General features: G+C 37.3%; 1 protein-coding gene across 4 annotated transcripts in view; it reads right to left on the minus strand.

The window, feature by feature from the left end:
• Positions 1 to 20,900: 20,900 nt before the first annotated feature.
• Positions 20,901 to 23,378, minus strand: part of EFHC2 (EF-hand domain containing 2) — a 242,871-nt gene continuing 240,393 nt past the window's right edge. For all 4 annotated transcript variants that reach the window (XM_065915700.1, XM_065915701.1, XM_065915699.1 and 1 more), the window contains one exon: positions 20,901 to 21,220. In XM_065915700.1, coding sequence (XP_065771772.1) covers positions 21,119 to 21,220 — 102 coding nt within the window. In that variant the 3' untranslated portion in view covers positions 20,901 to 21,118. The remainder of the gene's footprint in view (positions 21,221 to 23,378) is intronic.

Consider the following 23,378-nt stretch of genomic DNA (forward strand, 5'->3'; position numbering starts at 1 on the left):
AAATGGGCCAAAGAACTAAACAGACATTTCTCCAGAGAAGAAATACAGATGGCTAACAAACACATGAAAAGATGCTCAACATCACTCATTCTCAGAGAAATGCAAATCAAAACCACAATGAGGTACCACTACACGCCAGTCAGGATGGCTGCTATCCAAAAGTCTACAAGCAATAAATGCTGGAGAGGGTGTGGAGAAAAGGGAACCCTCTTACACTGTTGGTGGGAATGCAAACTAGTACAGCCACTATGGAGAACAGTGTGGAGATTCCTTAAAAAACTGGAAATAGAACTGCCATATGACCCAGCAATCCCACTCCTGGGCATACACACCAAGGAAACCAGATCTGAAAGAGACACGTGTACCCCAATGTTCATCGCAGCACTGTTTATAATAGCCAGGACATGGAACATATATTTTTAAATGGTTGAAAAATTTTTATACAAATTTTGAACTCTGTTTTTTCTCTTAGTATTTATATCTTAAGTAATCTCATGTTATTAAAAATGTTTCATAATGCTTCTTAATGGCTGCATCATATTGTTTTCTTGTATGTACTGAAATGGATTTAATCAACCCCTAATCACAGGCTATTTCTGCTATTTCCATATCCTCACTATTTTATATAATATTACAAAGATTAACTTAGTGCAAAACTCTTGGTCTGCATATCTGATTATTCCCTTAGGATGCCTTACTAGATCATGAATATTTTAAGGCTCTAAATATTAATAGATATTCTCCAACTGCTTTTTAGAAAAATTGCACCACCAGAAATGAGAGTAAGTATGGATTCCCCATTGTCCTCAGCAACAGGGAAATTGCCACTTTAAAAATTTTATAACATTTGGTTTCATAGAAATATTAATAGAATCTTATTATAGTAGTTCATTTATATTTCTTTGATTCCACTCAAGGTGAAATACAATTTTACTTTTATTAACCATTTTTATTTCTTTTTTGTGACTGAGTTCTCTGCTTATTTTTCATTAGTCCTAGAATATTCCTTACCAAATATGTATAATATTCTTTTTACAGGAGGTAAATCTGATAAGCCATAATTTCTTGTATCTGTTAAAAAGATTTATTATCTAATGTTACATTTTTGATGTTTCAAAGTTTTAACTGCATTATCAAATCTATTAATCATTTTCTTCTGCCTTCAATTTCTCTTACACTTGGAAAGTCTTCTCCATTCAGAGTATACTTAGTAAATGTTCAACTTTTATGGCTTGAATTTTCACACTGAACTTTGATCCACTTATAATTAATGTTCAGGTAGGCTTCCCTTGTGGCTCAGCAATACAGAATCAGTCTGCCAATACAAGAGATGCAGGTTCGATCCCTGGGTTGGGAAGATCCCCTGGAGAAGTGAATGGCAACCCACTTCAGTATTCTTGCCTGGGGAATCCCAGGGACAAAGAAGCCTGGCGGGCTACAGTCCATGGGGTCTCAAAGAGTCGGACATGACTGAGCACAGCACAGGAGGGCTAAATAGGTTTCTTTTCCCAAGAATTATTTTTCTAATCGATGTATTAAATAACGCATGTGTTCGCCCACTGAATTTTTTTACATTGAAAACTTCTCCTTGTTAAAGGTACAAAAACACTGTTTTGTCAGTTTATTAATATTTCTAGCTAGAGCATATGACTAAGTATGCAACATTTTTAAAAAATCTTGATTTAAAATTTGCAATCTTAAAGTCTTAAAACACATTTACTTCTCAACTTCTCATTTTGAAAAATGTCAAAATTAAAGAAAAATGAAAATAATAATACAATGAACACCCATATACTCTTCACATATATTCACTACTTATTTTTTTTTACCAATTGTTAATATTTCCTTTAACTCTATATGTTCTCTCTCCCCTCGCATCCCCTCCTCCCTCTCTTTTGTTTTGTTTTTCTGAACCACTTGATAGATGCTATCATTTTGACACTTGAACTTCATCCCCAAATCTTCACTATGTATCTCTAAAAACAAGAGCATATTATTACATAAACAAAACACCTAGGAAATAATATTCACACACTACTATTATCGAACAAATTGTCCATATTTAAATTTCCCCTATTTCCCCAATTACATTCTTTATAGTTTTATTTTTACTAACATAGAATTCAATCAAGGGTTATGCATTGTATTTAGTTATTGTGGTCCTTTCACCTCATTTTCTTGTCTCTCACGATACTGACAGTTTTTCAAGATTTCAGGCCAGTTGTCTTACAGAATGTCTCACAGTCTCGCTGGCCTGAGAGTTTATTCATAAGTAGATCCTAGTTAAATATTTTTGTTAGAAAAACTTCATAGGTGGTATTGTGTCCTTCTCAGAGCATCACATCAGGAGACTCTTACTGATTTTTTAAAATCAGCTTAATCAACATATAATAATACATGGACTAAAATTAGCCAATTGTAAGGATACAATTGAATGGATATTGACAAACATATAGTCATGTAACCACCACTTCAATCATGATTTACAGCACCTGCAACATCCCAAAAGACTCCCCTATTGCTCTTTGCGATCAGTCTCCTGCCCACACTCCTGGCATCCACTGATCTGCTCTCTGTTACTATAGTTTTGACTTTTCTACAATGTCACGCAAATATATCATACAGAATTTTCTTATCTGTCTTCTTTCCCTTAACATAATGTTTTGGGATTCATCTATGCTGCTGCATGTATCAATAGTTTGTACCTTTCCACTGGTGAGTAGTACTCAGTTGTATGGGTGGAACATAGTTTGTTTACTCATTTACCAGTTGACTGACATTTGGAGTCTTTTTCCTTTTCCTGTTTTTCTTTCATTCTTTATTTGGATGCACTGCACGGCTTGTGCGGAGAAAGCAATGGCACCCCACTCCAGTGTTCTTGCCTGGAGAAACCCAGGGACGGGGGAGCCTGGTGGGCTGCCGTCTATGGGGTCACACGGAGTTGGACATGACTGAAGTGACTTAGCAGTAGCACGGCTTGTGGGATCTTAGTTTCCTGATCAGGGATCGAACCTGTGCCCCCTACAATGGAAGCACAGAATCCTAACCACTGGACTTTCCTGGAGTCTTTTCAGTTTGGGACTATTATTCATAGCATACAAAACTGCTATGAATATTTGAATACAAGCCTTTGTGTGAACATATATTTTCATTTTTCTGGGGTATATACATAAGCATGGGATCAATGGTTCATGTGGTAAGTACCTTTAACTTTTTAAGAGACTCCCAAACTATTTTGAAAAGTGATTGGACCATTTTGCATTTTCACCAACTGCTTTACACCCTAGCCAGCAGTTGGCATTATTAATATTCTTTTTTAAAATATTAGCTATTCTAATGGGTGTGTAATGGTGACACACTGTGGCTTTAATTTGCATTTCTTTAACAGCAAATAATGTTGAACATCTTTTTGTGTGTTTATTTGCCATTTGAATACTTTCTTTGGTGAAGTGTCTCTTCAAGTCTTTGACCCATTTTCTTAAATTGGGTTGTTTGTTTTCCTAATCTTGAGTTTTGAAAGTTCTTTATATACCTGGATACAGGTCTTTTGCTGGATATGCAATTTACAAATATTTCCTCCTTGTCTGTGGCTTTCCTTTTAATTTTCTTAACTATAGCTTTTGAAGAACAGAAGTTTTACAGTTTGATCAAATTAAATTAATCACTTGTTCTCTGTGTTTCAGATTCACTAATCTTTTTCTTCTGCAGTGTCTAAATTGCTTTTAATCCCATCCAGTTTGTTTTTCACCTCTAGAAATCCCATGCTAGCCTTTGTAATATCTTTCTATCTCCCCATCATGTTCATGTTTTCCTGTCTTCTTAAATATAATAGATATATATATATATACTAGCTATCTTAATAATCTTCTTTCCTAGTTCCATCATCACTATTATATCTGGCTTCATTTCTATTGGTTAAATTTCCCCTAGTTATGGATCATATTTTCTTGCCTCCTTGCATGCCTAAGTTTTAAATGGATACTAGAAATTTTGAATTTTATTTTGTCAAGTGTTATGCTTTTTAAAATTCCTTTAAGTAATATTGAACTTTGTTCTGGTGTACCATTAAGTTACTTGGAGTCAGCTGCACCATTTGGTGTCTTACTTTTAGACTTCATTAGGACAGACCTAGAACAGTCTTTGGTTCAGAATCAGTCTAGAGTTAATTTAGCCTTACTAATACAGCAATCTCTCTGAGGACTCTAACCAAGTCCTTCACCTATGACAAGATCTTTCTACTCTGGACAGAGGAAACAAATTATTTCTAGCCTTTGAGGATTTTGGGAATTCTTTGGCCTACTGCTGTCCAGTGATTCTTTCCCCAGACTTGGGTAACTTTTTCTTATCCATTAGAAGATCAGTACTCAGCCAAAGCCAAAGACTAGGGTTGATCCCTCTACAGATCAACAGCTCTCTCTTGCAGCTCCCTCATCTCTAGTACTCTCCTCACACACTCTAGACTCCTCGGTTTTCCTGAGCTACAACCCTTGTCTTCTCAACTTCATGGGACCACCAGGCTCTCTTTGGATTCCTCCTCCCTCTACTATGGTATGAAAACTGCCTCAAGATAGTAATGATGGATAATCATAGTTCTCATCTCTCTCAATTCCTTAGCCTTAGGAATCACAGTCCTGCCCTCTTTATTGACTGATAACTGAAAATCATTGCTTCATCATTGGGTTTTCTAGATTTTTAATTGTTTAAGGTAAAAGGGTAAATTTGGACTTTTAGTTCATCATCACCAGGGAAATGAAATCTTTTTCCTAATGGTTAATGTTTCCTTCATAGACACACACACACACACACACACACACACACACACACACACACACATGCACACATATGTCTGTTATTAATATTTCATAAATCTGCAATTTATTATGTTACTACCATACTACTTCAATCATTATAACTTTAAAATTTAGGAAGAGCTTCTACTCATTAACTTTTCCAATGTCTTGAAACTATTTTTATATTCCAAACACATCATAATCATTTTATTAAGTTCTCTCCTTAAACCCCATTGGGACTTTTTATGTTAAGCCTACATCTGACATCTTAACCATATTCAAATTTCCTTTTTCTCCATATGCCCTCATTTTTTTTATTGCTAACTTTCAGTGTGTTTCAAATGGTTACTACATGTTTCAAATTAAGGTTATTCTTCCTGGGTCTTTTAGAGGATTTTATCATTATTATAAAAGTGATTTTTTTCATTGTGTTTTCTAAGTGAGTATTGCTTGTTTACCAGAAAGCTGTTGATTGCTATATATTTACCCTATATCCAATATTTTATGAATTGTCTCATTAATTCTCAGATGATCTTTAAAAATTATTCTCTTGGATTTTCTAGGTAGACTATCTTACCATCTGAAAACAAGAATTATTTTATCATAGGTATTGAAGAAATCTCCTTCTACTCTTACTTTGGTGGGAGTTTTATATCAAGACTAGATGTTGGGTCTTCTCAAATTCTTTTCCTAAATCTATTTAAATGATCATATGATTTTTCCTTTTTAATCTTTTACATTAATGGCATTGATAAACCAACTTTATAATCCTGAGGAAAGAGGAGAGTGAAAAAGTTGGCTTAAAGCTCAACATTCAGAAAACTAAGATCACGGCATCTGGTCCCATCACTTCATGGCAAATAGATGGAGAAACAGTGGAAACAGTGGCTGACTATTTTTCTGGGCTCCAAAATCACTGTAGATGTGATAGCAGCCATGAAATTAAAAGACACTTACTCCTTGGAAGGAAAGTTGCGACCAATCTAGACAGCATATTAAAAAGCAGAGACATTACTTTGCCAACAAAGGTCCGTCTAGTCAAGGCTATTGTTTTTCCAGTGGTCATGTATGGATGTGAGAGTTGGACTATAAAGAAAGCTGAGCGCTGAAGAGTTGATTCTTTTGAACTGTGGCGTTGGAGAAGACTCTTGAGAGTCCCTTGGACTGCAAGGAGATCCAACCAGTCCATCCTAAAGGAGATCAGTCCTGGGTGTTCATTGGAAGGACTGATGCTGAAGCTAAAACTCCAATACTTTGGCCACCTCATGTGAAGAGCTGACTCATTGGGAAAGACCCTGATGCTGGGAAAGGTTGAGGGCAGGAGGAGAAGGGGACGACAGAGGATAAGATGGCTGGATGGCATCACTGACTCCATGGACATGGGTTTGGGTGGGCTTCGGGAGTTGATGGACAGGGAGGCCTGGAGTGCTGAGGTTCAAGGGGTCACAAAGAGTCAGACATGACTGAGCTACTGAACTGAACTGAAAACTCTACTTGGTCATGATGTATTGTCATTTTTATAATTACTGGATTTATTTTTCTAAAAGTTTGTTAAGAAACTTTGCATTGATATTCATGAAGGATATTGATTTGCAGTTTCTTTTCCTTTGAGTCTCTTTTTCTTTCTTTCTTTTTTTAAATCTGGAGTAATGCTCAACTCTTAGAATGAGTTGGGAAGTATTTCTTTCTCTTCAACTTTCTGGAATAGTTTATGTAGAACCAGTATTATTTCTTCATTAAATGTTTGGTACAACTCCCCAGTGATGCCATTTTCCTTTTGCCAGAAGGACTACCTTTGCATTTCATATGAATTGTAGAATCAGTTTGTCAGTTTCTACAAAAATGTTTGCTCTCATTGTGATTAGGATTGCACGGAAACTATACATCAATTTGGAGAGAACTACTTGTGATGAACACTGTCATCTTTCTTTATATCTGACAAAGTATTTTGTCTCCCTTTACGAAAGTTTTCAATTAAACCTTTTATTTTTATAGTAGTAGATCCAAATGTAATTGGAAGGAACAACACAGAGAAATCCCACATATCTTATACCCAGTTCCACTAATAGTAACATCTTGAAAAACAATAGTGCTGTATCACAACCAGGATATTGACATTAATAAAATCAAGATACAAAGCATTTTCTTCATCACAAGGATTTCTCATGTTGTCTTTTCATAGCCACAATGCATTTCTCTTCCTCTTACCCTCCACACTACCCCTCTAAACACTGACAACCATTGACCTCTTCTTCATTTCTATTGACACAATTTTTTCATTTCAAAAGCACTATGTAAATGGAATAATACACTATGTAACCTTTTGGGGTTGGTTTTTTTCAGGCAACATAATTCTCTGTAGACTTATGCAACTTGTTGCATTGAATTGATAGTTCATTTCAATTTTTATTGCTGAGTGGTATTCTACAGCACTGAGACCGTTCAGTTCAGTTCAGTCCAGTCCCTCAGTGGTGTCTGACTCTTTGCGACCCCGTGAATCGCAACTCACCAAGCCTCCCTGTCCATCACCAACTCCCAGAGCTTACTCAAACTCGTGTCCATCGAGTTGGTGATGCCATCCAACCATCTCATCCTCTGTCGTCCCCTTCTCCTCCTGCCCCCAGTCCCTCCCAGCATCAGGGTCTTTTCCAATGAGTCAGCTCTTCACATGAGGTAGCCAAAGTACTGGAGTTTCAGCTTCAGCATCAGTCCTTCCAATGAACACCCAGGACTGATCTCCTTTAGGATGGACTGGTTGGATCTCCTTGCAGTCCAAGGGACTCTCAAGAGTCTTCTCCAACACCACAGTTCAAAAGAATCAATTTTTCAGTGCTCAGCTTTCTTCACAGTCCAACTCTCACATCCATACATGACCACTGGAAAAACAATAGCCTTGACTAGACGGACCTTTGATGGCAAAGTAATGTCTCTGCTTTTTAATATGCTATCTAGGTTGGTCATAACTTTCCTTCCAAGGAGTAAGTGTCTTAATTTCACAGTTACAAGCAAATCATTGCTAACGATTAACCCATTGAAGTTTAGCTGGGTTGTTTCCACTTTGGGATTATTATGAATAAAGATGCTATAAATATCCATATGGACTTCCCTGGTAGCACAGCTGGTAAAGAATTCACTTGCAATGTGGGAGACCCCAGTTCAATTCCTGAGTCAGGAAAATCCCATGGAGAAGGGACAGGCTACCCACTCCAGTATTCTTGGGCTTCCCTGGTGGCTCAGACAGTAAAGAATCTGCCTGGATGTGGGAGACCTGGATTCGATCCCTGGGTCAGGAAGATCCCCTGGAGGGCGGAATGGCAACCCACTCCACTATTCTTGCCTGGAGAATCCCCATGGATAGAGGAGCCTGGTGGGCTACAGTCCATGGGGTCACAAAGAGACTGCCATGACTGAGCAACTAAGCATAGCACAGCACAAATATCCATATATAGGTTTTTGTAGGAACATATGTTTCCATTTCTCTGGATTAAATGCCCATGGGTTAAGTTGCTGGGTCATTTGAAAGATACAGTTTTTAAGAAACTGCCAAGTTGTTTTACAGAGTGGTTGTACCATTTCATATCCCCATCAGCAAAGTGCAAGAGATTCAGCTTCACCACATCCAGTAATTGTTACTATCACTATTTTTTTTAGGGACTCTGAGAGATGTGTATTAATATTGCACTGTGACTGGTTTGCCTTTCCTTAATGGAGAAATCATACTGAGCATCTTTCTGTGTGCTTAGTTTTCATCTGTATGTTCTTTTTGGTGAAATCTCTGTTCATGTCTTTTGTTTCTTTTGTAATTGAGTGTTTGAGATTTCTTTACATATATCTCTTGTTGGATACATGTTTTGCAAAGATTTTCTTCTTGGTCTGTACCTCATCTTCTCATCCTCTTAAACAGGGTCTTTTTCAAAGCAAAAAAAAAAAAAGTTTTTCTAAGAACTCATCACTTGCCCCTTATCCTGAATATTTTCTCCTGAGTACTTTTTTTCTGGAACTTTTATGGCTTAACATATTAGATTTAAGTCCATGATCTATCTTGAGGTGATATTTGTATAAAGTGTGAAGTTTAATTCAAAGTTTTGATTCTCTCTCTTTTTTTTTGGCTTACAGCTGTTCAGTTATTTCAGCATCATTTGTTGAAAGGCTGTCCTTCCTCTACTGACTTAGTTTTGTTCATTTGTCAGAGATCAGTTTGGTACCATTTGTTTGGGTCTATTATTGGGTTCTGTCCTCCCTTTCATTGACTGATGTGTCTATCATTCCACCAATGACAGTCCAGATGACTATAGATATATGATCTTTTTCAAAATTGCTACAGCTATTCTAGTTCTTTTCTTTTTCCATATAAATTTCAGAATAATATTGCCTATAGCTCCAAAAATTCATGCTGAAAGTTTGATAGAAATTGCATTAAATCTGTTATACCAATTTGGGAGAATTAACACCTTTAGTATTTTGAGTTTTCCAGTCCATGCTCAACTGATATATTTTTATTGAGGTGAAATTCACAGAACACTATTTAAAAGTGTAATTTCAGTGGCAATCAGTACATTCACAGTTTTATACAACCATCACCTCTCTCTAGTTCCAAAACATTTCCATTGACCCAAAATGAAACTCCATCCATTAAGCAATTGCTCCCCAATCCTCTCTCCTTCAAGTGCACTCTGCATTCTGTCTCTATAGATCTACCTATTCTGGATATTTCATACAAATGAAATCATATGTGACTTTTTCTATCTTCCTTCTTTCATGTAGCATAATGGTTTTGAGGTTCATCAATGGTGTAGCATACATCAGTACCTTATTTCTTTTAATGGCTAAATATTAATAATATTCCACTGCATATTAATACCACAATTTGTTTATCCATTCATCTGTTGATAAACATTTGAGTTGTTTTCATTTTTTTAGCTATTGTGAATAATGCTACTATGAATAGTGTGTATAAATACTTGTTTGAGTACCTGTTCTGCCTTCATTTTTGAAAGATATATTCAGTGGGCATAGAATTCTACATTATCAGTTTACTATTTCAGTACTTTAAAGATGCTGGTCCACTATCTTCTTCCTTACATTTTTCCTGGTGAAAAAATCTGCTGAAATCCTTATTTTTGTCCCTCCATGCATAACAGATCATTTTTCTGTGGGTGGTTTTAAGATTTTCACTCTATATCTAGCTGCTGTTTATGATGTTGTTTGATGTAGTTTTCTTCATATTTCTTGCACTTGGGTTATCTGAGATCCTTACATCTATATGTTACTTATTTTCAAAAAATTAAAAAAATTTTAGGCCATTATTTTCCTTTTTTCTCGCTCCACTATTATAATTGCATATTAGAGTGCTTTAAGTTGTCCTGCAACTCACCAATGAACTGTTCATTTTTTCCCCAATCTTTTTACTCTTTGTGTTTCATTTTGGATAATTTCTATTAGTATGTCTTCAAGTTCATGAATCTTTTTTTTTCTGCAAAGTCTAATCCGTCTTTAACCCATTCATTATATTTTTCATCTCACCTCATCCATTGTACCTTTTACCAATAGAAGTTTGAGTTGGGTCTTTTTTAATCTTCCGTGTCTCTCCTTAACTTTTTAACTTTTTAATTACATGGAAACAGCTTAATAGTTGTTTGATTCTTCATTTCTGCTAACTATAACATCTATGCCAATCTGGATCAGTTTCTATTGATTTCTTTTTTCCTCATTGTGAATTGAACTTTCCTTTTCTGGTATGCCTGGTAATCTTTTATTGGAGGCAAGACCTTGTGAATTTTACCTTTCTTGGGAGCTATTTATATATTTCTATCAACACTCTTACCCTGGAGTAGGAAATGGCACCTCATTCCAGTATTCTTGCCTGGAAAAATCCATGGACAGAGGAGCCTAGTAGGCCACACAGTCCATGGGGCTTCAAAGAGTCAGCTAAGTGACTAAGTACACACATCAATAGTCAAGCTTTGTTTTCTGAGACATAGTTAAATTACTTGGAAATTGTTTGACCCTTTTAGGTATTGCTTTTAAAATGTGTTAATCTTAATCTAAAGTCCATTATTCCTCATTACTGGGGAAAGAACCTCCTGAGTACAATTCTCTATGAATGTTGAGACTTTACAGTCAGGTTTTTGAGAAGAGGCACTATTATCAGCTTTGTGTGAACACTAAGTACCATTCTCTGCTCCCCAGTCTTGGGTAGTTTCCTCAGACACATGTGCTGCTCAGTACTCAGCTGAGTACTCAAGGAACCATCTGAAGATCTCTGAAGTTCTGTTTCTCTGCAGTCTCTTCTCTCAGGTAATATTCCTTCTGAACTCTAGAAACTTGGTATTTCTAGACTCTTGGTTCCATCTCTTCTAGTCAGAGAGGACACCATATTCTATTTGGTTTCCCTCTTCTTGTGCCATAGGCCAGAAACTTTTTCAAGGCAATCTGAGGCTATAAAGCCTGCCATTTTGCAACAACATGGATGAACCTTGAAGGCATTATGCTAAATGAAATGTCAGACAGAGAAAGCAAATACTGAATAATCTCATTTATATGTGGAATCTAAAAAGGTCAAACCCAGAAAAACAGATAATGGAGAACTGGTTACCAGGAGCTGGGATGGGGAAATGGTGAGATGTTGGTCAAAGGGTACAAACTTCTAGTTATCAGATGAATAAGTTCTAAGGTATCTAATGTACAGCATGGTATTTACAGTTAAAAACATTGTATTATATATACTTAAAAGCTTCTAAGAGTAGATCTTAAATGTTTTCTATGCAACCAAGGAATGGTAATTATGTGATATGATGGAGGTGTTACCTAACACTACAATGGTAATCATTCTGCAATATATAAATGTATCAAGTTAATATGCTGTACACATTAAATTGAGCAAAGAAGAACAAAACTGGAGAACTAAAACTATTAATTTCAAGACTTATTATAAAGCTACAGTAATCAACAGTGTGATATTAATATAAAGATAGACATGTAAATTAATGGAACAGAATAGAAGTCCAGACATAGATCTTCACATGTATCAAAAACCAACTTTCAGCAAAGGAACAAAGGCAATTCAATGGAGAAATTATAATCTTTTCGACAAATGGTACTGTAACAATTGGATATCCATATGCCAAAAAACAAAAACAAAAACTAACTTGGAGCCATATCTCACATCATAACAAAAATTAACTAGAAATGGATTACAAAACTAAGTGAAAAACCTAAAACTATAAAATTTCTAGAAGAAACATATAAGAAAACCCTTGGGACCTTGGTCTAGCAAAGATTCATTAGGTATAACACCAATAGCACAACCCATAAAAAATAAATTGATAAAATAGATTTAATCAGAATTTAAAACTTTTGCCCTCCTAAACACCCTGTCAAGAGAATGAAAAGACCACCACAGTTTGGGAGAAAATATTTAGAAATCACATATCCAATGAAGGACTTGTATCTAGAACATATAAAGTACTCTCAAAATTCAATAGTAAGAAAATAGGCACTCATAACAAGCTACTACTACATATCTACTAGAATGGTTAAAATTAAAAGGATTGGCCATACCAAGTATTTGCAGAAACATGGAGGAACTAGGACTTCCTACAATGCTGGAAAGGAAAGCAAAATTGTACGATCACGTTGGAAAATAGTTTGTCAGTTACTTATGGCTGATTCATGTCAATGTATGACAAAACCCATTGAAATGTTGTGAAGTGATTGGCCTCCAACTAATAAAATGATATTAAAAAAAAAAAAAAGAAATTGATAGAGAAACTAGACTTTAAGCAATCAAAATCAATTCACCTTCAAAGAAGATAAAGTATCAAATAATTCAATATATATACATGGAGATATGTATATAAAAGTGAAAATAAAAATTTAATCCTTTAAAAAAAAAAGGAGAAAGCAGGAACAAAATAATGTGCTAAACCCTATGTCAGAAAAACCAAGACTTAATACCTAATTACAGTCTTGACCCCCCCCCGCCCAGGAATGTTAACATTTAGCCAGTCAACCTGGAATTATCTAGTCAGCCCTGGTGAGGTAATCTCTCCTCGCCCCTGGAATAGGCCCCTTCTGTTCTCCTTAGGAGGGTGACCTTCCCTGAAACAATGGACTCTTTGCTAATAATTTATTTTCTCTGCCCCCTTTCCACCTTTAAAAACCTTACCTTTTCTATAACTCAGCAGAGCTCCTATGTGCTAGATGAGATGCTGCCCCATTCACGAGTCATTTAATAAAGTCAATTGGGTCTTTAAATATACTCATTTTTGTCAAATTTTTGTTATTTAACAATATATATCAACCATTGGATCCAGCCATTCTACTCTTGGGCTTCCTTAGTGACTCGGTTGGTTAAGAATCCGCCTGCAAGGCGGGAGACCTGGGTTAGATCCTTGCATTGGGAAGATCTCCTGGAGGAAGGTATGGCAACCCACTCCAGTATTCTTGCCTGGAGAAGCCCCATGGACAGAGGAGTCTGATGGGCTACAGTCCATGGGGTCACAAAGAGTCAGACATGACTCAGCGACTAAGCACACATTCTACTGTTAGGTATTTATGTAAGAGAAATGAAAGCATATATTCACACATAAACCTGTACACCAAGGTTCACAGCAGTTTTATTTGTAATAGGTAGTTAACTGAAATAACCCAAATTTCCATCGACATGTGAATGAACTAAACTTTGGCATATCTGTATAATGGACTCAGCAATAAAATGAAATGAAATACTGGTATATGCAAAAATGTGGATGAATCTCAAAATAATTATGCTGAGTGAAAGAAACTGACCCCCAAAAAGTACATGCTGTATAATCCCATCTATATAAAATTCTAGAGAATGCTAACTTTTCTATAGTGACAAAAAGCAGCTAAATGGTATGGAGGAGGGTGAAGACTAACAGAATATATCACCCCTAAATATTCCTCTTTGGCATAAGAATTATTTTGAGCTGACTATTTTGAGAAATAATCACAGCAGACACAGAAGTTCTATAAAACGAGCTATCCCTCTGTAGAGACATTTATATCTATAATGGAAATCTCCATTTGTAAGGATGTCTTCCTCTCTGTACCAGGAAGTGAGGATGGCTCAAAATCACAAGAAACTCCTAAAAATGAAGAAGGCATTGATTTCTATCTGCAAAACAAATCTTACCCTTGTTTACCTTGCTTTTCCTGGAAATCTTCCATTAGGGCTCTACTCCCCACAACACACACCTTTATTGTATCTTTAGCTGAAGGTGGTATTTAAAGTAGCAGCTTAGGTCAGTGTGTGTGTGTGTGTGTGTGTGTGTGTGTGTGTGTGTGTGTGTGTGTGTGTGTGTGTGTGTGTGTGTGTGTGTGTGTGTGTGTGTGTGTGTGTGTGTGTGTGTGTGTGTGTGTGTGTGTGTGTGTGTGTTCTCAGTCGTATTCGACCTTTTGGGTCCCCATTGCCAGGCTCCTCTGTCAACTGGATTTCCCAGGCAAGAACACTGGAGTGGGTTGCCATTTCCTCCTCAAGAGTGGGTTGCCATTTCCTCCTCCAAGGGATCTTCCCGGCTTAGGGATCAAACTGTGTCTCTTGTATTGGCAGGTGCATTCTTTACCACTAGCACCACCTGGGGTGCACCTAGACCACCCTGTAGAATTACTAATATTTTCTGGATATCTCCTATGTCTACTTTCTGGGGGTTTTCCTCTGGTTAATCTGTTTTTTATTATATTGGGTCTCACCTGAGAGCTCAGAATGGTGGAGGGAAAATTATTTTTCTTCCTCTACAAGAGGAGGGATTTCAAAGGAGTGTGAGGAAATTTGGAGGGAAGAAGTTCATTTATCTTGATTGGGATGACGTTTCACTGGTATACAGATGTGTGAGTTTATCAAATTGTACACTTTAATATGTACAGTTCATTGTATGACAAGAAAAGCTCTTTTTAAAAAATCAGTAATAGACTAGACACTGTGATTCTCAAGCAATAAGTACCCCTCTAGCCAATCTTACCTGTGCTCACAATGACCCTCAAACATGCCAACTCCAGCCCTGGTCATTCTGCAGCCCTGTTCATCCAGTTACCTTATCAACATCTCCACTTCTCTGTTCCACAGGCACTCTTATTTCCTATGCTCAAGGCAGAATTTTTGACTCCCCCTCAAACCTTATTTTTCCCTGGTATATCCCAGCACAATGATTGGCAACTCCACCTACCCAGCTGCCAAAATGACTCAACCCTAATTTTGCTTTCAGCTTCTCCCTCATCTTCAAATTCCTGAATATGTCCGGAATCTATTCACTTCTTAGCAACCTCAAACCAGCCATCACTGCTCTGGCAACAGCCTCCTAGTCAGCCTTCTCACTGCCAAACTCACTCTCGTAGTTCACACACAGAGAGCAGCCAGAGATTTTTAAATACAGACGTGATCTTTTCATTCTCCAGATTTCAAATCTTTTCAGTAACTTCGTGCTCTTAGGATGAAGTTCCAACTCTTTAATGTGAGTTACACACACACGGTGGTCCCTATTCTCATTTGGCTCCTCTCTGCAATGGTCATATGTCTCGACATTTCCCTTCTTTCTCTCCATTCTAGTCATGGTTGAAACTGGGGCTATCTGCAGCAGTCTGAAATGGCTTGTCAGCTCCGGTTCTGTATTCAGTGAGTGGCTCCACAGCAAGGGAGAGAAAAGGCAGGCAAAAGTAATTTAATCAAGTTCCTATTTCAGTCAGCTGTTCTTGGACAGGCAAAGTAGGAAAAAGGAAACACAAAGATGACTTTGGTGGAACTCTTTCTAAAGGAGAATATATTTTCTGTTTTTCACCAAGCCATCAGCCCCTCTGGATTTTAATATTATAGTGGGGTCATAACAAGCATTTCCTCTATTGTTGGGTTTACACAGAAGCAAAGCGGTGCTCAGGAAGCTGGGAGATTGATGAATAGCTGGTTTGATGTGTTTGAACCATTCACCACTTTGAGTTAAATGTGCATATTCTGTTCAAAATAGACAATGGGGAGTGGCGGTCCCCTTTTCCCTCTATAACTTGCATAACATCAGGCCTCACTGCTTAAACTAATGAGTATTTAGAAGTAAAGTCTCCTACTGATTCTAGCCAGTCATTAATTCTCCGCTTGCAGAGCCACTGTGGAGTTTTTCATCAGCCACATTTTTCAGCCGTTTCCAGTTGCTTCTGAGCAGCAGTGCTGACCCTTGGCTTCCTGTGCCATGCACCAGACACACAATGGGCTTGAAAGTTCCCTTGGAAGGAATTTTACTGGGGGCCAGGAACAAATGCAAAGAAGATATACATCCTCGCATTAGAACTCTTGGTTTGGGGGAACTTAATTGAACGTTAAATGAAGATGTTTATTTAAACCAGTATATAACCTGGTAGAAGAATGTGAGTGGGTGTGAATTACAATCTCGTTTAAACTAGTTGCACAGTCAGCGCTACCCTTTGTAATGTTTGCTCCATTATCACTCCAGGTTTATTTGTTAAATAGCTTCATTGATCTTGCCTCAGTAGGTTTTCCATTTTTATACATCACATTCTCTTGGGAACTAAAAAGCACCGTGTTTCTGGATGCTGTCAACTTGAAGAGACTTATTTTTGAAAAAGTCTTAACCTGCTTTCAACTGGAAGCAACACAAATGTGGCCCAGACAAATATCAGGGCAGAGACTCATCACTCGAGTACATGTTTAACACCATCATTTGGAAGCTGTTTGTCCAAAAGATCATTTACAGACCAATTCTGCAGGGTATTCAAAACTCAGGAATCTATATTCTTAACCAGAAGCAATATATGGATAATTGGGAACATGACTATTCATTATTCCATGGACTCTGCACTATTCAGCATCATAAATATTTTGTGGAAAAACCTACTAATTCATTAAGCTACTAGTGAAGATGCCAACTGCCAAACTTAGAGCAAAATCATAATATATGGAAGAAGGGGTGGACAAAATGAGGAACAAGTGGAAAAGGCTATGATGAAGCAATCCTCACTCAAATTAAGATAAATAAACTGAAGTTGGAAAGACAAGGGTTTGTTTTTTTTTTAATCTGGATATCATCTTGTTCAATAATTCCCTACTATTTGAAAGAAGGAAGGGCAATGTAAATATCCGAAACTCATGACTGAGGTATCCTTAAAGCCTGGAAGCAATATAACCTCCCCCAAAACCAACTTCAAAATAAGACCAAGAATGGTGTGTTTGACATTACTTGGATCAGAGGCAATGCACACACTAAAGTAGGCAAAATGTTTAAACTACTGTAATACTTAAATGTTATAGTGCTCTTCATCTTCTTCTGTTGTTTAAAATTTTAATTATTTTAGTAAGCATCAGTCAACCAAAAGATGCAGCCACTATGGAAAATAACACGGAGATTCCTCAAAAAACTAAAAATAGAGTTGCCATATGATCCAGCAATCCCACTCCTAGGCATATATCAGGACAAAACTGTAATTCAAAAAGGCCCCATGTTCACAGCAGCACTATTTACAATAGCCAAGACATGGAAACAACTTAAATGTCCACCAACGGATGAATGGATAAAGAATATGCAATATATTCAATATATACACAATGGAATACTACTCAGCCATAAAAAAGAATAATATAATGTCATTTGCAGCAACATGGATGAATCTAGAGCTTACTATACTAAGTGAAGTAGGTCAGAAAGAGAAAGACAAATACCATATAAGAGCACATATATGTGTAATCTAAAATATGACACAAATGAACTTATCTCCAAAGCAGTAATAGAATCACAGACATAGAGAATAGATTTGTGGTTGCTAAGGGGGAGGCATGGTAGGGGAGGGATGGACTGGGAGTTTGGAAGTTAGCAGATGCAAACCATTATATGCAGAATGGATAAACAAGGTCCTACTGTATAGCACAGGGAACTATATTCAATATCCTGTGGTAAACCATCATGGAAAATAATATTAAAAGGAATATATATGTGTATAACTGAATCACTGTGCTATACACCAGAAACTAACACAACATTGTAAATCGACTATACTTCAATAAATAAATCAATTAACCAATAGACATAGCCACAAGGCTCCTCAGTTGGGTCCAAATGGTTTAGATAGGTTAAAAAGGGGGGGGGAAAGGCAAATAAACACTGAAAATTAGTCATCTGCTGATAACATCCATACTTTACAACAATGACTCAGCAAACCATTTAAAGTAAACTGCAACAGCTTTTAATCAGTTTCTTATGAAAAGACATGATTCAATTTGGGCTTTCAAATGACTTTATCAATCATTCCCACAGTTCCAGGAATACTAAAAAAAATTAGTTCTTAGTACGAAAGGTTTGCCTATATTAACCTTCAACTCACCCGGACATCAAGAGGCAGCACCAGCTTCTCCATCAAAATGAGAAATGTTAGCAGCTAAAAATATAAGTATATGCAAAGGTAGCAAAACTTCATTAAAATATTATTACCCATGAGCAATGACAATAGTTGTGATTTCTCTTCTTCAGAGGAAAGAAAAGAGGCAGCTAATAATCTAAGTGTGAGCAAAGGCGGTGAAACTTTTAAAATGTATTACTCTGGAATATTGATGCTATTGAATTGTGGTGCTGGAGAAGACTTTTGTGAGTCCCTTGGACAGCAAGGAGATCAAACCAGTCAATCCTAAAGGAAATCAACCCTGAATATTCATTGGAAGGACTGATGCTAAAGCTCAAATACTTTGGCCACCTGATGCGAAGAGCCGACTCATCAGAAAAGACCATGGGATGCTGGGAAAGATTGAAGGCAAATGGAGAAGAGGGTAGCAAAGGATGAGATGGTTAGATAGCATCACTGACTCAGTGTACATGAAATGAGCAAACTCTGGGAGATAGTGAAGGACAGGGAAGCCTGGTGTACTGCAGTCCATGGGGTCGCAGAGTCAGACATGACTTAGTGATGAACACACACACTCTGGAATAATGGCAACAGTTGGGATTTCCCTTTTTCAGAGGGTAAAGACCAAAATTACAGCCATCTTTCCCACACCTCCCAAAGATTTGAGTCACAGGGTTTATTTGTGTTGAAAACCATAGTTATCAACAGCTTGAAACCTAAGCAGACTGCGTCAGCATTTCAGGACCACCTGGGACCAAGGAGGTGGGGACTGGGAGATTTCCAGATGGATTGTAAGACAATTCACTGATATTTACATAACGAGAATAAATGTTTTTCCTAAGATAGCATTTCCCTTCAGTGTCTTGAGACCACCAGTAAAAGAGGGAGGTACAAAAACTCTATTAATAATCTTTGTTTTTATGGCTTTGGCATTTATTAACTAATGGGGGCTGTTTATTGGGTCATAAACTTTACTAATGGGCATATTATCTCTAAATTATAAATCTCCTTCAGTATATGGCTGTTATAAAAAGAATAATTATTTAAAGTGTCTGTATGACTACAATGTAACATGTTTATCCACATGATTCCTATAATGGCCATTTAATTGCTAATTGTGGACTTGTTCTGTGAATAACCAGGGCAGTGACACACACATGTATGTATCAGAACAAGCAGCTGTCATCCCACAAACTCAGGAGTATATCACTGGCTTGCTTCCTGCCCTTTTCTCCTCCCACTTCTCAAATGAACTTTATTACAAGCCTGTACCAGGGCTAAATTATCTACATATTTAAAATCTTGAGGGAAAGACAGCTGACTGAAGAGTTGAATAGGTAAGTGATGGATGTGTCAGCCCGAAAAGTTCCAGGAAAGTGTCATCCTTCTAAAAGCTTGCTCTCTGGGGAATGGAAAATCGCAAAGTGACAAAATAGCTTGGCACTGTCAGCTGTCTTAAAAAAAAAAAAAAAAACAACCTGGGACAAAAATCAAGAAGTCAAAATTAGACTTTATGGGTAAATGGTTCTAGTATATAAATTGAGTATTCTAGTTTATTGGAAAATCCTATGGGATCTATTTTAACAATGGCACATGGAGAACTATTCTAGGTTTACATATAGAAATGGTTTACTGATGAACTTCAAATTTTAAAAATGAAGCAGTCATTGTTGTCAAGCAAAGTGGTATATCTGAGTGTCAAGAAGCCAGCTCATTTCTAGGCAAAACACTGCAAACGTAGTGAAAGAATAAGAAGATAGAAGGGGCCCTTGAGATGCTGTCAGTTCCTCTTCCTAGTCTCAGAGCAGTCCCTGGGTCAGTGTCAAAGACCCTTCTCCACAGGCTTCCATCGTCTAAAAACACCAGGCAACTGGGTTTATGATACTCAGCAACCAACACTGAAGAATGGGGTAGATTGAGACAAACTTCTCACAGTGAATTCCCAGAGGTCCGTGATTATGAGGTGTAATCAAATGTACACTACATGAGAAAAGCTCTGCTGAGACTCATCATGTACAGTCCTAGAAGAAAAAGAGAACTAGAGAAAAGCAAAAGGGAAACATGTTACAGTCTTAGAATATTAAAACCTCTGGGTGGTTGTGTATGTGTACATAATGAACCAAAAAAAACCTCTCAGGACCCTCAACATTCACATCCTTAACTATTTCAGACATAATACAGTTTTGGTCATACTATAATTATATACACATGCATCAACCCACTCCAGTATTCTTGCCTGGGAAATCCCATGGACAGAAGAGCCTGGTGGGCTATAGTCTGTGGGGTCGCTAAAGAGTCAGACACAACTTAGTGACTAAACAACAACAACAACAACAATATATTCCTAAATTGTGTAAGTTTAAAAAAAATAACTGTATATATTTTACTTTGTCAAATTTTGTGTGTGTGTGTGTCTGTATGTTGTAGGGGAGGGGTCTTTTTTCTTCTTGTAGCTTTGTTAATTTCAGAAAAAATTAATACCTTCAGTCGACAGAGGTTTAAGGATTATTTTGAAAAGGTGAGTTGCTAAAAAGTTTAATTATGTAAGTAATAAGTGTCTGTCAAAAAGATTTCAAAAAATGTTTAATAGAATCACAACTTATTGTTCTGATATAACTTGATTTTATATTGTCTTATATAGCTGTCAAAAGTCATTTTCTTTTTGTGCTGTAATGAATCAAATCACATTGGATAGAAAATTACTGCAAGATTCTTGTTATCAATAAATCACACATATAATAAAAATGCTCACTGTTTCTTTAAATGGCATTTTTAATAGTGCAGGTACATCAGCAATATGAGGTTCTGAAAACCTGAGATGACAAAAGGAGATTAATTTTGGAATATGGATTTTAATTCAACATGAATCTTGTCTCTCTTGTTTTTAATGGTATTATATCTACTGAAATAAACTTGTCAAAAATTAAAGCAGGAAATCAGGAAATCAAAGGAAGTTAACCAAAACTGCAAGGTTACTCCTCCTCTGAGCCAAACACATCCTTTAAAAGGTTTAAATAGTAAATGCCTTTCACAGGAATAGGTGATGGCATCCCAAGCCACTCATCTTCACATCTCTGGGAAAAAAACACAAAGAAGGATATAATTAGAACTACATTTGAAAGTGTAGTTTTATAAATGCAACATCAAATTGTTTGTTCCTTGTCATTTATATAAGCTCTTGGCTAAATTTTCCAAGCAGACATTTCATTGACTTTCACATTATCAGGACTCTGCAGTAGAATGGATTCTTATACTCGATCCTTTGTCTTTCCCTGTATTAGAATTATATATACTGTGCTCTTTGCCATGTGAATTTGCCGAACCTCCTATGGAATCCTGTTTCCTAAGGAGTCCTTTTTCCCTTTGACATGAATTTGGCCACATGGCTGGCTTTGGCCTATGTCATCCTAGCTGATATACCAGACAGAGGCCCTAATGGGCTAGAATGGTTTGGCTTGGCCTTTGTACCTTTGCCATCACCATGAAAAGAACATGGCCCAAGATGCTGCTGGTCCCAGAACGACACAGGTGGAGAAAGCCCCCACACATGCACGATATATCATGGGCTTCCAGGTGCCTCAGTGGTAAAGAATCCATTTGCCAATGCAGAAGACCTGGCTTCCATCTGTGGGTGGGGAAGATCCCGTGGAGAAGGAAATGGCAACCAACTCCAGTATTCTTGACAGGAAAATTCCAAGGACAGAGGAGCCTACTGGGCTACAGTGCATGGACTCACAAAGAGTCGGATATGACTGTGTGCATGCACACACACACACACACATATTATGTAATACATATATGTGTATATATATTTGCTAAACACCTTCACTCTAAAGAGGTTTAAGAATTATTTGGCTAAGGTGGCTTGTAACAAAATGCAATTATGTAATAATAAACGTGTCAAGGAGATTTCAAAAATCTTGTATATATAAATCTATATACACATAGGCATACATATACTTTTATTTATCCTGCAATGGCTAATATTATTATCAATGGCGGGGGGTGGTGAGTCCATAACTACGGCTACCTATATTTCTGTCGTCAAGGTTAATCGTTGTATATAAGAGCTGTTAAATCTTTCCTAGTGCCAAATTAGTATCTGGAGTCACAAGGTACCACAGAAATACAGCTAAGGGCTCCATAATTCTATGTGATGTGGAAGCAACCTGAGAAAGTGATATTTCACTTGGGCTTTATGGGATGAGGAATAGTTTGTTGATGTGTTATTTAGCTACTAAGTCGTGTCCAGCTCTTTGTGACCCCATGGACTGTAGCCCTTCAGGCTCCTCTGTCCATGGGACTTCCCAGGCAAGAATACTGGAGTGGGTTGCCATTTACATCTCCAGGGGATCTTCCCAATCCAAGGACTGAACTGGCATCTCCTGCATTGCAGGCAGATTCTTTACCATTGAGCCACCAGGGAAGTCTTGAGCAGCAAGCAGTTCAGCAGGGGATTAAAGTGATGAAGGCTGTTCCAGGCATAGAGAATAGTATAAGCAAAGGCCTGGAGACCTAAAGAATCTATTTTCAAGAAAGGGTGAGTATCCTGGTTGGTCTGGGGTACACAGTACAAAGCGAGAAGACAGGCAGTTGGAAGGAAAAGGCGGGGCCAAACTTGAGGCCTTCTGTGCTAGTTTATGCTTTATGCTATGGCTAGGGAAAGTCAACAGTGGATCTCAGTGAAACTGGATTAGAAGTTTATTGGGTAACTCATTGGATGTATGAAGAATGAAAGGAAGAAGGACAATCACTTTGGAGGTTACTGCAATAATCCTAGGGAGAAATGACTATGCTGTAACCAGTGCAGCTGAGCCTGGGGTGAATAACTAAATCTGAAAGACTCTTGCCACAGTAGAACATACAATACCTGGAAGCTGATTGATGTGAAGTGGTGATAAAAGAAAGAGGTCAAGTTATAGGTTGAATTGTGTCCCCTCAAAAAAGACATGTTGGAGTCCTAACCCTCTGATATCTCAGAATGTGACCTTATTTGGAAATAAAGTCATTGCAGATGTAATTAGCTCGATGTGGTCATCCTGGAGTAGGTTAGGCCCCCTAATTCAATATGCTCAGTGACCTTATAAACTAATACAGATAAGGATGGTTCTAAGACTTCTAAATTTGGTAACAGCTGACGATGTCTGTATTAGTTTCCTAGGTCTCCCATAACAAATTACCACAAACTGAGAGGCTTAAAGTCACAAAACACATTCTGTCACCGTGAAGAGA

This window comes from Muntiacus reevesi, chromosome X (assembly GCF_963930625.1).
Source record: "Muntiacus reevesi chromosome X, mMunRee1.1, whole genome shotgun sequence".
Lineage (NCBI taxonomy): Eukaryota > Metazoa > Chordata > Mammalia > Artiodactyla > Cervidae > Muntiacus > Muntiacus reevesi.